Source organism: Vanderwaltozyma polyspora, genomic scaffold, assembly GCF_000150035.1.
Source record: "Vanderwaltozyma polyspora DSM 70294 KpolScaffold1002 genomic scaffold, whole genome shotgun sequence".
Taxonomy (NCBI): domain Eukaryota; kingdom Fungi; phylum Ascomycota; class Saccharomycetes; order Saccharomycetales; family Saccharomycetaceae; genus Vanderwaltozyma; species Vanderwaltozyma polyspora.
Genome location: NW_001834693.1, coordinates 259,204 through 271,646, shown reverse-complemented (window position 1 = coordinate 271,646; position 12,443 = coordinate 259,204). Strand labels below are relative to the sequence as shown.

The window sequence follows — 12,443 nt, the reverse complement described above, 5'->3', positions numbered from 1 at the left end:
AAAAAAGAAATGCGGTGGTTCCTGAAGAATAACCCCATATCCCGTTAGACGAGAAGAGATAATTTCACGGCAGTCGATGTGGATCAGAGAACTGACCACGAAGCAGACAGTGCAATCCCGACCGCCTCCATTACGGGTAGCTCTTGTCATTGCTGGATGAAACTCCCCTAATAACGGTAAGAGCAGCACCTTCCTTTTGAGGGGAAGAACACAATTGATTACATTGCTGTACCGTACGATACGACAGACTTCTCATGCCGACCGATATCGGACAACTCCCGCAAGGATCGATTAAATTTTAACCGGGACACATCTTGCTAAAACGACTGAAATACCATCGAACACAGCACAGCTACGCGGACGCAACTTCACCGCTCAAAGACGGTTAGTGACATGTGTCTGACCGTTGGGAATTGATCCCATGTCAGAATTCTCAAGGTTAACAGTTCCACCATGAAGCCATTACAGCCTGAAGAAATTTTGGAAAATGATGTTTTGGTATTTTTTGTTTTGTAGTTTTAAACGGTTATCTGTATCATCACGTGTGGTTAACTTAATATTTTGAATTAATTAATTAAATATCAACTTACCGCATCTCATCTCATCTCATCTTACCTTGTTGCCCAAAAAAAGGGTATAAAAAACTTGGCTTCTAAAATATTTTTATTTATCCATTTAAACATTTTAATTTAAATACCTTTACCATATTTTGGACCAAGTGGGATAGCTCTTTAGCTCGCCTGTATTATAATTTTAAGTTTTCTATGTGTAAAATATGACAAGCTCAAATACTGGTGATGATTTGATAAAATTATCGTTGGCAATGGATCAAATTGCAAAATTAATTCTAGAAAAGAAACAAAGCATCGATAATAATGATGAAATTAGTCATAAAAATTTGGAAACTTTTATAAATTTATCAAATGAATTATTTAAAGGTAATAAAGTAATCTTAGATAAAGGTAAAATTGAGAAAATTCTGATTAAAGATAAAAATAAATTCGATATTATAGAGAATGATAAACATGAAAAATTCATATTATTACCTGTAATAGATGATAATGTTGAAATTGTTGATAAGGATATTAACGACGATAGTAAACTTACAACTAAGAAGAAAAAGAAGAAGAAAAATAAAATCGCTTGTTCATTTTGTAATGAAATTGGCCATACCCGAGCAAACTGTCAAAAACGGTTAATGAAACCAATTTAATAAGAGCATTAACCATTATTACATTACTTCATGGTTAGTTAACATCTTCGCATTTATTGATACATCTTTATCATTGTATTAATATTATTTATCATAGATTTATATGTTCCTATATAAACATTGTATAAAAATTTGATATATATCTACATATATAAGTTTATTTGATCATTATTTATGTTTATTCTTCTTGAGTATCTCTAGGTTTTAATACTAATGGGTGGCCAGTGACTCTGAAGTAGATATCCTTGACATCATCAGTCATAGACTCGAAGTGAGATGAGGCGTCATAAGATTTAGAAATGTAGATGTTGTCCTTAGATCCGTCTTCTACTGGTTCATACAATTCAACCACATTGATGAATTTTTCTTCAATATTACCCAATAATTTAAATGCAGCATCCAACTCTAATGATGGTGTGTCAGTTTCAATAATTGTAGAAACAATAGCTAAATAATGACCCTTGGCACAAATATTATGCGCGTCAGAAACTACGGCAACATAAATATCATTCTTCCTGCCAACTTGACTTTGTGGAATGATAATTTGTAATGAATCTGCATCAGCTGTACCAGAAATTGGATGGTCTAGAACGCAAATGGCTCTGATAACTTTTTGGCCGCTTGGACGACATTTATCTGGGAAATATGTAGGGTCAGCGATAACAAGTGGGGCGGTAAATGTGCCTAACTTAGTTTTCACAGCTTTAAACTTCTTATCATCTGTGTATTCAACTTCATCAATTGGTGTATCCAACATATATGTACCACCATAAATTGCTGATAAACGAGCGAAACCTTGAGGTAATTCCCCTAAACCATATAGTGGATATAGATAAGGAGACTTACCATAACGGGCAACACTTTGAGAATATAGTAGAATTCTTTCAAAAGTTGGTCTTGCTGGTTGATTGATATAATCATCATTAGTCCATAAAGCCATTGCGTGGCCTATGAATTCCTTGGTAGAATTACCCAAACCAAATTTATAATAAACTTCATCCATGGTATTTTTATCTAAATCTAAGCCTTGATGGGTTTTAATTTCATCTTCTTTATAATTTGCTATCCATTCTAAGAACTTCTTCATTCTACGTTTTTCAAAAATACCCATCAATGGTGATGAAATAGCTTCCATTTCATTAGCAGGAACTTTATAAATTTTACCATTCTTAAAAACATAAGAACCTGAGATTTGTTTGAAATCAACATATCTAGTGACATCAGTATGAACCAAGATATTAGTCAATTCACCATTTGCCATCAAGAATTTAGGAATTAAATCAACACTCCAATCTCTATCCTTACCGAACTTATTTTCTCTTTCTTCTTTTGAAATTTGACCATCTTTAAGTTTAGCGTATAATTGTGATAGATTCAAAGAAGCAGCTTCACCACCATAATGGTCTTGCTTATCAATATGTAAAACTTTTTTACCATCAACAGATAGTAAGCCTGATAAGATACATTCGGTTAAACCTGTACCTAAAACGATGACATCATATTCAGTATCTAATGTTTCTTGATCCATTGTATCCTAAATATTAATATTTATTTCAACTTGGAGATTGTTAAATTCTAAAATGAATACAAAAATCAAAAACCACTTATCAAAAGATTGAAATATTAAATCTTTAACAAATTTGAAATTAAAATTAAAATTATTTAATCAATTGATGGTATTGCGTTTAAAATCTCTAATTATTTTGTAAGCTCGATTTCGAAAAGGCATTTTTCAATATACGAAATTGGAAGGGGAGCCTCTAACGACGAAGATGAAAAATATCATGAGATCCGGGTAATTTAGTTTTGATCTAATAATTATAATATGTAAAGAGATGATTAATACAGACAGAGATGCGACTATAGACGAAGGTCATGATTCCTTAATTATTTAATACAAGAACATGGTTTGATAGAGGATAAATCAGTTCAGATCTAGTATCTTGATAGTTGGTTTTGTATTATGGTTTAGTTTATTAACCAATTGAAAAATAAATTTAAGAATCAGATAAATCAGGAACGTCAAACTGGTAAGCTATTGATTAAAAAAGGTTGTTTCCTGAGACATCTATTAAATTTGCATTTTAATATTTTGATTATAGTGGTTCCTTTGGTTTTTTTATGATTGAAGTATAATTAATATCCATAGGTGATAGATTTTTGATTTGGCTATTATATTTGTATACATAAATAATTGAGTTTTCTCTGTATTTCCCTTTTTAAATTTCCACAGTGATTTCTTTCCCTTATTGGCTAGATGACGATATCAAAGGATACTAAACTGGTGGTGAAAATTGTTAATGGACTTTTCAAATCATCGTTAGTCAAGAATTCCAAACCAGTGTTCCCAAATAAAATACAGCATTTTCAAATAAATCGTAAAGAAAAATGGGTTATATGGGGACCTGCGAAATCATTATTTGCTAATGTACTAAGTAATAAATATTTAAACGATCCACCGACATCATTAAAATATGGAAATAGTTGTAATAAGCATAAGAGTGGTGATGCTGTAGGGTTTAATGTCCAGCAGGTTCAATTTAAAGGAGTCGAACCTACAGCTCATCTAAGTGCAAGATATGAGTACTTCAAAGATGATTTTGATAGAACATGTAAGCAATTTATTCTAGACAATGCCATTGGTTCAAATCAAGTTTCATATGATGTAGTTACTACTTCCAGAAAAGTAAATATGGAATTATATGAAACATTAATTGAAACATTAAAATTGAAAGATTTGGAAGATAGATGGATAATGGGATTAAGTAATGGACAGATGAGAAGAGCTCGTCTGGCACATACTCTTTTAAAAGAACCTGATTTATTAATTGTAGATGATCCATTCTTAGGGCTGGATTCAGAAGCGACTACAGTAATATCTGAATTTCTCAGTAGTTACGAGGAGAAGCGCTTAAACAACTCAGGATGCTCGGTGGTGATTGGACTAAGAGTACAAGATGAGATACCTGAATGGTGTACACATATTGTGTATGTTACAGAAACTGGCATTGAATTCCAAGGTCCGATTGGAGAAAATATTGATAACATCATGAAAGTTAAACAAGAACTGATTGTTAGTGAAATTGAAAATGAAAGTGATGAAGACGATAGAGCTTTACTTGAAATAATCAAAGGACATTCATTATACGGTCTGGATGAAGAAGTTATAAAAAAGATGCCGAAGGCGCTTGAATTTAAAGGTGTCAGCGTTTCGTATAAGGGCTGCAAGATATTAGAAGATATTAATTGGGGTGTTGAGATAGGAAGTAAATGGCAAATAGTTGGTCATAACGGTAGTGGTAAGTCTACGTTAATATCGTTAATCACAGCGGATCATCCACAAGGATGGAATTCCAGAATAGTTGAGAATGGGATAGTTAGGAAGACGGGTAAGAGTAATTATTTTGATATCAATAAGAAAATCGGTATGACGTCTCCAGAATTGCATTCTATGGTGATTAAGAAATACGGTGATGAGTTAAGGATAATTGATTTATTAAGCAGTGGTAAACATGACGATTCATCTAGTAATTTTACTAAGAACTGGGATAAGATGGGAGAGGATGAGGCCACAGATGTGGTTAGATATATTGAATATTTCAAAGTTGGAGAGATGTTGAATGAAAGAGGATTGAAGGTAGAGAGTAAGTTCAATGAGTTGAGTGTTAGTGAACAAAAATATATATTGTTCATTCGAAGTTTAATGAAGAGGCCTGAGATATTGATACTTGATGAAGCGTTTTCTGGGATGGAGAGTAAACACATGAACAAATGTTTTAAAGCGTTAAGTGTGTGGCCTGGTACAGTGTTGGTGATATCACACATTGATAGAGAGACACCTAAAGCGTGTATAACGAACACAATAACGTTAGTATCGCCAGGTGAGTACAAAGTAGAGTGAATATGAAAAAAGAGAAGTGAACCAGTATCATCATACACGGTATATATCACATCAGACGAACTGATACACAGATAGGAACGCGTATTATGTTTTTTGTTTGGCTCTCCCTCTCCCTCACACAGTAGTTGTTCTTGCGGATCTGGTCAAACCAGCAACTGAAAAGGAAAGGAAAGGAAAGGAAACAAAAGAAAAGAAAAGAAAAAATTATTTTATTTTCTTCTCGTTCTGCGTTGCCCTCTGAGCCTGTCGGGTGTGTATCCATGCACGACGCCAACCCCTATCACAAACACACGCACCGCTCTGAGAGAAATTTGTGATCGATTTGGTTTGGTTTGGTTTTCGACAGCTACGTGTCTCTCTTACCAGCACGGCACGGCACAGCTACGCGCAACTAAGCACAGTTAAGCACAATTAAGCACCGCACTGCACTGCACTGCGAGCGTTTTCCCTGTAGGCTGCTGTCCATCCCTTTCCGGCCGTTGCAAGAAAAGGATAGGAGTTGGGTATTTTCGAATCTTGTCTCTTTGTCTCTTTGTTAGTTGGTTGGTTGGTTGGTTTCTTAGTTATGGTTGTCGTTGGCATACACAAACTAAGCTATGCCCAACTATGCCCAACTATGCCCAACTGGCTCTTATTTGCCATACTTGCTCATAGGCTACACTTCTCGAGTTGTTCATGGACGGTTGGTTGGGTTTGTATCTCTATTTGTTTGTATGTATTGGTATTAGCATCTGTATCTGCATCTGCATCTCTATTTGTATCTATATCTGTCAACTTATTTACTTCCATCGACATGTCGACCTTGGTCCTTGGTCAGAATCTCCTTGGTTCTGGTCCTCGTCCTCGTCCTCGTCCTCCGCTTGCCATTGCGGGTTGCGATTGTGATTTCGATTCGGATTGCTTTTCTCATTTCAAAACTAAAATAAAATAAAATATACTAAACTAAAATAAACTTATCTATATCTATATCTATATACATGTATTCATATACACTTGTCTCTCCATTCACGGTTCTCATATAAAGTGTACCATCGTCAAACAAGAAAGGGTTTTTTCCACATTGTATTAGAATATACTACTTATTCTTTGGCCTCGCTCTGCTTTGCTTTGCTTTAATACCTTACTTACGATTTAGGTTGCAATACTGCTCTCATCACTTTCACTCAGTATTACTTCTGCCGGATTGGATTGATACATCTCCCATCCTATCCTATCCTGAATTTGGTCATTCAATTGTAGTTTATCAGGTTTTGTTTCATTTCGGTTTTTGGATTTCTCAACTCGTGGATGAACAACAATTACTTTATAAAACTTTATTAAATTTCATATTACAAATTCACTTCTCCAATATCTTTGTTTTTCGAAACCAAAACAAAATAAGACCATACTTATACCCCCATTACATCCTACTTCTATACCACATCATACCAAAATGTCAGATTTTGGTTCTCGTCAAGTACCTTTGATCCCCCCAGAAATCTTACCTATAGAAGTCAAAAGAGAAAATGAATATGGTACTCTAACTTCAAAACGTTACCTATACAACGTCAAAAGTCTAAATGGAAAATCTTTGAAACCTCCAATTTTAGATACCCCCCCATATCACATCTCCTTAATCACCTATTTAAATTATTTGATCTTAATCATATTGGGTCACATTCATGATTTCTTAGGTTTGAAATTTCAAAGAGATAAACATTTAGATATCGTAGAACAAAATGGTTACGCTCCTTGGTTCTCAAAATTCGAAAGTTTTTACGTCAGAAGATTGAAAAAAAGAATTGACGACTGTTTCTCAAGACCAACTACAGGTGTCCCTGGTAGATTCATTCGTTGCATAGATAGAGTCTCTCACGATTTCAACGAATATTTCACCTACAACGGTAAAACTACCATGTGTTTGAACTTATCCTCTTACAACTACTTGGGTTTCGCTCAAAGTGAAGGTCAATGTACAGATGCTGCTATCGACACCGTCAGGAAATATGGTATCAACGTCGGTGGCCCAAGATCTCAAAGTGGTACTACTGATTTACATATAGAAGCTGAAAATTTAATAGCAAACTTTTTGGGTAAAGAAGATGCAATGGTTTTCTCAATGGGTTACGGTACTAACGCTAATTTCTTTAATTCTTTCTTGGATTCAAAATGTTTGGTCATTTCAGATGAATTGAACCATACTTCTATTAGAACAGGTGTAAGGTCATCAGGTGCCGCTGTCAGAACTTTTAAACATAACGATATGAAAGCTTTGGAAAAAATCATCAGAGAACAAATTGTCATCGGTCAACCAAAGACTAACCGTCCTTGGAAAAAAATTATCATTTGTGTCGAAGGTTTATATTCAATGGAAGGTACTTTATGTAATTTACCTGACTTGATTGCCTTGAAGAAGAAATATAAATGTTATTTATACGTTGATGAAGCTCATTCCATCGGTGCCATGGGTCCTCGCGGTCGTGGTGTTTGTGACGTATTTGGTGTTGATCCAAATGATGTAGATATCTTAATGGGTACTTTGACTAAATCTTTTGGTGCCGCTGGTGGTTATATTGCTTGTGATAAATGGATCATCGATAAGTTTAGATTGGATTTGACTACAGTAAATTATGGTGAATCAATCGCCGCACCTGTATTGGCTCAAATTATCTCTTCAATGAAAACAATTACTGGTGATACAAATCCTGGTGAAGGTGAAGAAAGATTACAGCGTATTGCTTTCAACTCTCGTTACTTGCGTCTGGGTTTACAAAGATTGGGTTTCATTGTATATGGTGCCCCTGATTCTCCTGTTATTCCAATGTTATTATATTGTCCTTCTAAGATGCCTGCTTTCTCAAGAATGATGCTTCAAAGAAAGATCGCTGTCGTCGTTGTTGCCTATCCTGCAACTCCATTGATCGAATCAAGAGTTAGATTCTGTATGTCTTCCTCTTTGACTAAGGAAGATATTGATTATCTATTGCGTCACGTGAGTGAAGTTGGTGATAAGTTATTTTTAAAGGTAAGTTCAGGTAAAGCCTCTGTTCCAGAAGATGGAAGACCACCAAGATGGGATATTGAAGAAGTATTGAGAAAAACTCCAGAAGATTGTAAAGATAGTAAATTCTTCTCAATTTAATTATTAATCATCCTCAAATTTTTCTGCAATTATTTTTGAACTTCTTTCAATAAATTATGTTCCCTTCTTATACATTTTGTAAATTGAAGCATTGTCATTGCATCTTCTATTTTATTGAAATTGAATGAGAATAAAAACAAAAAAAATTAAAATCAAGGATAATAAAATAGAATCAATAAACGATAAACTACAATGTATATGCGAGTGGTACTTTATGTATGTTCATGTATAATTTCTCCTTAATTTAAATCATTAAAGCATTATAAAAAACTTTTAAATTATCTTCCAAGAAAGAATGTAAACAATTAACTTTCTATCATAGAGGTAAAAATCGATTTCATTTGACATTACTGATATGATTATCCTACAGTAGGTTGATTAAGTTCTAAAAAAAAATGATAGTGCATTAAGTAAATAATACTTCAAAAAACAAATTTGATTTCGCCCAGGATCGAACTGGGGACGTTCTGCGTGTTAAGCAGATGCCATAACCAACTAGACCACGAAACCAAGTTATTTGTTGAAATTTTTGTTTTTCTTACTATTAACTACAAAACCTGTTGTCACGAGCTATTGTCAGTTTGTACGAAAACAAATAGCCGATGATGTTCTAAATTTGCTGACATTTGGTCATGTGACTTTTCTTATAAAGCCATATTATCATGTCTCACGAGTGTCTGTCCGAAGTGAAAATTCTTCAAGGCATCTTGAAGTATAAAAGAACATTATGTATAGTAATATAATAAATAACTATGTATCAGAATAAAGAAATGATCCAGTTATCTAGTAGAAAAGTGACCACAATGAGCCAAAATAATACTACAAACCAGTAATTATTCATATAGGATAAAGAAATGTTACTTTACACGAAAGTGTTATTACTGACGTTGAAAACCTTTCCAACACTGTATATAAGAAATGATGAGATCTTAATTGATACTTATCATATTATCAGAATTATGTATTATTTCGAGACTACTTCGAGGTTACTTCATACGAACCTTGAAGGTGAAGAAATATGTGTCACTACAAGAATGTTGTTACATGCTATTAACATTGATATTTAAAGAGACCATTGTACATTATTGTATATTATTGTATATTATTGTATATTATTTAGTATCTTACTTTGTACATAAAAGAATATAGAACTTTATTATTATTAACAAGTATATTTACTTTAACTTACAGATCTCAACCCTTAAGATCCTATAGAATAAACGCCTACCAGCCTTCATTCTAACGTATACCAATTTAAAGATACAATTAAATAATAATTACAGGCCAAATAATACAATCATGATGTAACACGTGATATATACGTATTACGACATTATTCATATAGGATAAAGAAATGTTACTTTACACGAAAGTATTACTGACGCTGAAAACTTTTCCAACAATGTATATAAGAAATGATGAGATCTTAATTGATACTTATCATATGTACTATATTCCCATGTGTATATTTTATACTTTAATACAACGGATCAATATCAACTTATTAAGAATGTCCTTGGAAATAAATAAAGAATCTATTTCTATGAATGATTCGGTAGAAAATCTACAACTTAATTCTCTACAAGTAATATACAATAATATCCCTTTATTGCAATGTCGGTAGTCTGAAATATCGTTGTGGACACGACACATATCTCATCGGCTATCGAGGTTTATACAAACAAACATCAGAATAATACAATTGAGAGTTCCTCAAAGTTCATTACTTTGTCTTAAGAATTCTTCCTCTTATCTATTCTTATTAACCTATAAAATATATAAAATTATTGGTAGCCAAATTTGATTTAATATTCTTGTAGTATCATTTGAGAACACCTAGTATCGAAGCTGATACAGACCATATTAAGTGTTAGTAATCTTGGCGGCTCTTTGATTACTTATATTACAAATGTAAAAATTCGTCATTGCTAGTTAATTGATTTCAAAGATAACGGGTAATCATCGGTTGCTGATGAACTAGTTGACATGTTGCGTTTTAGGAATATTTGGTATATTATATATTAAATCTTAGTGTCTAATAACTACAGAAGAAATTTCTTTAACAGAATTGGCATAACTATTAATCTAAGAACCAAATGAACTCACAAGGGAATATCCTTTGTATAAGGTTTCAGGCAGAACCTTCAACAAAGGATATTTTATACACCTTATTTATAGTTTATTTCCTTGATCACATTACAATATAAGTTTATTCTGCACTCCAGCATTGTATTTATTCAATAGGATTTCGACTTTAATCAATCCTTTAATCTGTTGACTTCAAATTCGATAAATATTTCAATTTATTATTCTAAAATTTAATTGGTAGTAGATATAGTAATGAGCTATATATAACTAGTTTCAATAGTCAATTGGACAGTCTATAATGATCTTGATGTATAAAACAATGAGGAAAAAAATATCACATCTCATTCTATGTTAATATTAACTGTGTAGAATGAGAATGGATAAAAAGAAATGGACGAGTCCGGAGTCGAACCGAAGACCTCTCCCATGCTAAGGGAGCGCGCTACCAACTACGCCACACGCCCGTGATTTCTTGGAAAATTTTAAAGAATGTAGTTATCCAGTTTGTAAATGAGCAGTCATGCTTTTTTATTTTTCCTCTATTCTTTGTTGAGCGCTTTCTGAATGATTAGGCTATAGCTATCTAACAGGAGGCATGTTGAATAAGTGCTGGTTGTTCAGATGTAAAAGTAATATCTGATTGATACAAGTGTTCTGACCTAGAAGGTTCCAGAATGTTCCTTATTTGTATTATTTGGCCTTTAATTATTATTTAATTGTATATTGAATTTGGTATACGTTAGAATGAAGGCTGGTAAGCGTTTATTCTATAGGATCTTAAGGGTGGAGATCTGTAAGTTAAAGTAAATATACTTGTTAATAATAATAAATTTCTATATTTTCTTTTATGTACAAAGTAAGATACTAAATAATATACAATAATATACAATAATATACAATGATCTCTTTAAATATCAATGTTAATAGCATGTAACATGTTCAGATGTAAAAGTAATATCTGATTGATTCATTTTGGTGATTGATACAAGATGTTTTTAATATAATATTTATATTTATTTCTCCGTAGTGTCTTATAAATGTAACTAAATAAATATATATTAATATTTGGAATAAACAATATTCTAGATGTGCCAAAATGTCATGCCTTTTTATATGTTTAGATCCAATCTCATAATCTTAATATTATGAATTTAAGATAATAAATTATGATGCCTTTGCACTTCACTTCTTATGATATGATTTGGCAATTACTTAGAAGGTCGAGTATGCCATTTGCGATCGATCAATTGCAATTTGTCATAACCTTTACTGCCATAACCTTGAAACCCATTAGTGTAAACCATACATTTTAGGTTACAACATCTATTATCAAAGGAATTGTATATCTTCTTTTCTAATGTACAAAGTAAGTAAATAATCTACAATAATATACAATAGTTTTGAATGGTGGTTACTATTTGTCTTTATTAATTTCAATAATAATAACATATATTATTGGGCTTATTCCTGGATACCACCATCCGTTTGAAACTATGTATAAACACTACAGGTATCGGCGGCTTCGAAGAGTTAACCTCTCTTGGGTTCTTTTGATATGCTCTGGTCAACATCTTCTAATGTTATCAAAAATGTCACCAAGTACCCTTGTGTATTCAGCAACTGTCCTGATTGCCGGCTCGTAATAACTATAAGCTTGCTTCAATTTCGAACCGCCATAAGTTGCTTGCCCTACCTTTCGATCTCGGTTTCGGAGTTTGCAAATATTCTTAGCTGCAATCTCTTCGATGCGGGACGGTTCATTCCAAGTTGCTTCGAAACTATTCTTCTTTACGCAGAATCTCTATACTGACACTTATTCGCCACGAGTATAAAGGCACGTATTTTTCTGTTTCCTTTCTTGCATTCTTTAAAAACTGTTGAGGAGCGTCTCTGGTTTTTCGCAAAAAACTGCGTATTGCTTGTCATGAAATGAACTGCAAAATTCGTAACAAGGAGGTCAAATGCGATTTCCCTATGTGCATACCCATAAAGCATCCTAGTGTTATTTGACTTACAGCGGCTAAAAACAGGGATATCACATAACCTTTGATGAGTCTCCCAAAGAGGACATTATCGCACGATATCGAGCGGTAGAAGATCGGTCCATGTCAGGTTGGCTA

At 33.2% G+C, this 12,443-nt stretch overlaps 4 protein-coding genes and 2 non-coding genes across 6 annotated transcripts; 3 read left to right on the top strand and 3 right to left on the bottom strand.

The window, feature by feature from the left end:
* Positions 1 to 775: 775 nt before the first annotated feature.
* Kpol_1002p107 (uncharacterized protein) lies at positions 776 to 1,213 on the top strand (the record flags this gene model as incomplete). Its single annotated transcript, XM_001647266.1, has 1 exon — positions 776 to 1,213. The coding sequence occupies one exon, from the start codon at positions 776 to 778 to the stop codon at positions 1,211 to 1,213; it is 438 nt and encodes a 145-aa protein (XP_001647316.1).
* A 178-nt stretch (positions 1,214 to 1,391) lies between these two features.
* Kpol_1002p106 (uncharacterized protein) lies at positions 1,392 to 2,741 on the bottom strand (the record flags this gene model as incomplete). Its single annotated transcript, XM_001647265.1, has 1 exon — positions 1,392 to 2,741. One exon carries the CDS (start codon positions 2,739 to 2,741, stop codon positions 1,392 to 1,394), a length of 1,350 nt encoding a protein of 449 aa, XP_001647315.1.
* Positions 2,742 to 3,470: 729 nt separating this feature from the next.
* On the top strand, positions 3,471 to 5,114 carry Kpol_1002p105 (uncharacterized protein; the record flags this gene model as incomplete). Its single annotated transcript, XM_001647264.1, has 1 exon — positions 3,471 to 5,114. The coding sequence occupies one exon, from the start codon at positions 3,471 to 3,473 to the stop codon at positions 5,112 to 5,114; it is 1,644 nt and encodes a 547-aa protein (XP_001647314.1).
* A 1,432-nt stretch (positions 5,115 to 6,546) lies between these two features.
* On the top strand, positions 6,547 to 8,235 carry LCB2 (serine C-palmitoyltransferase LCB2; the record flags this gene model as incomplete). The annotated part of the gene is made up of 1 exon (XM_001647263.1): positions 6,547 to 8,235. The coding sequence occupies one exon, from the start codon at positions 6,547 to 6,549 to the stop codon at positions 8,233 to 8,235; it is 1,689 nt and encodes a 562-aa protein (XP_001647313.1).
* Positions 8,236 to 8,671: 436 nt separating this feature from the next.
* Positions 8,672 to 8,745, bottom strand: Kpol_1002trna3. Its single transcript has one exon. It is a non-coding gene; the product is annotated as a tRNA-Val (tRNA).
* A 1,969-nt stretch (positions 8,746 to 10,714) lies between these two features.
* Positions 10,715 to 10,787, bottom strand: Kpol_1002trna2. Its single transcript has one exon. It is a non-coding gene; the product is annotated as a tRNA-Ala (tRNA).
* Between the last annotated feature and the right edge of the window lie 1,656 nt (positions 10,788 to 12,443).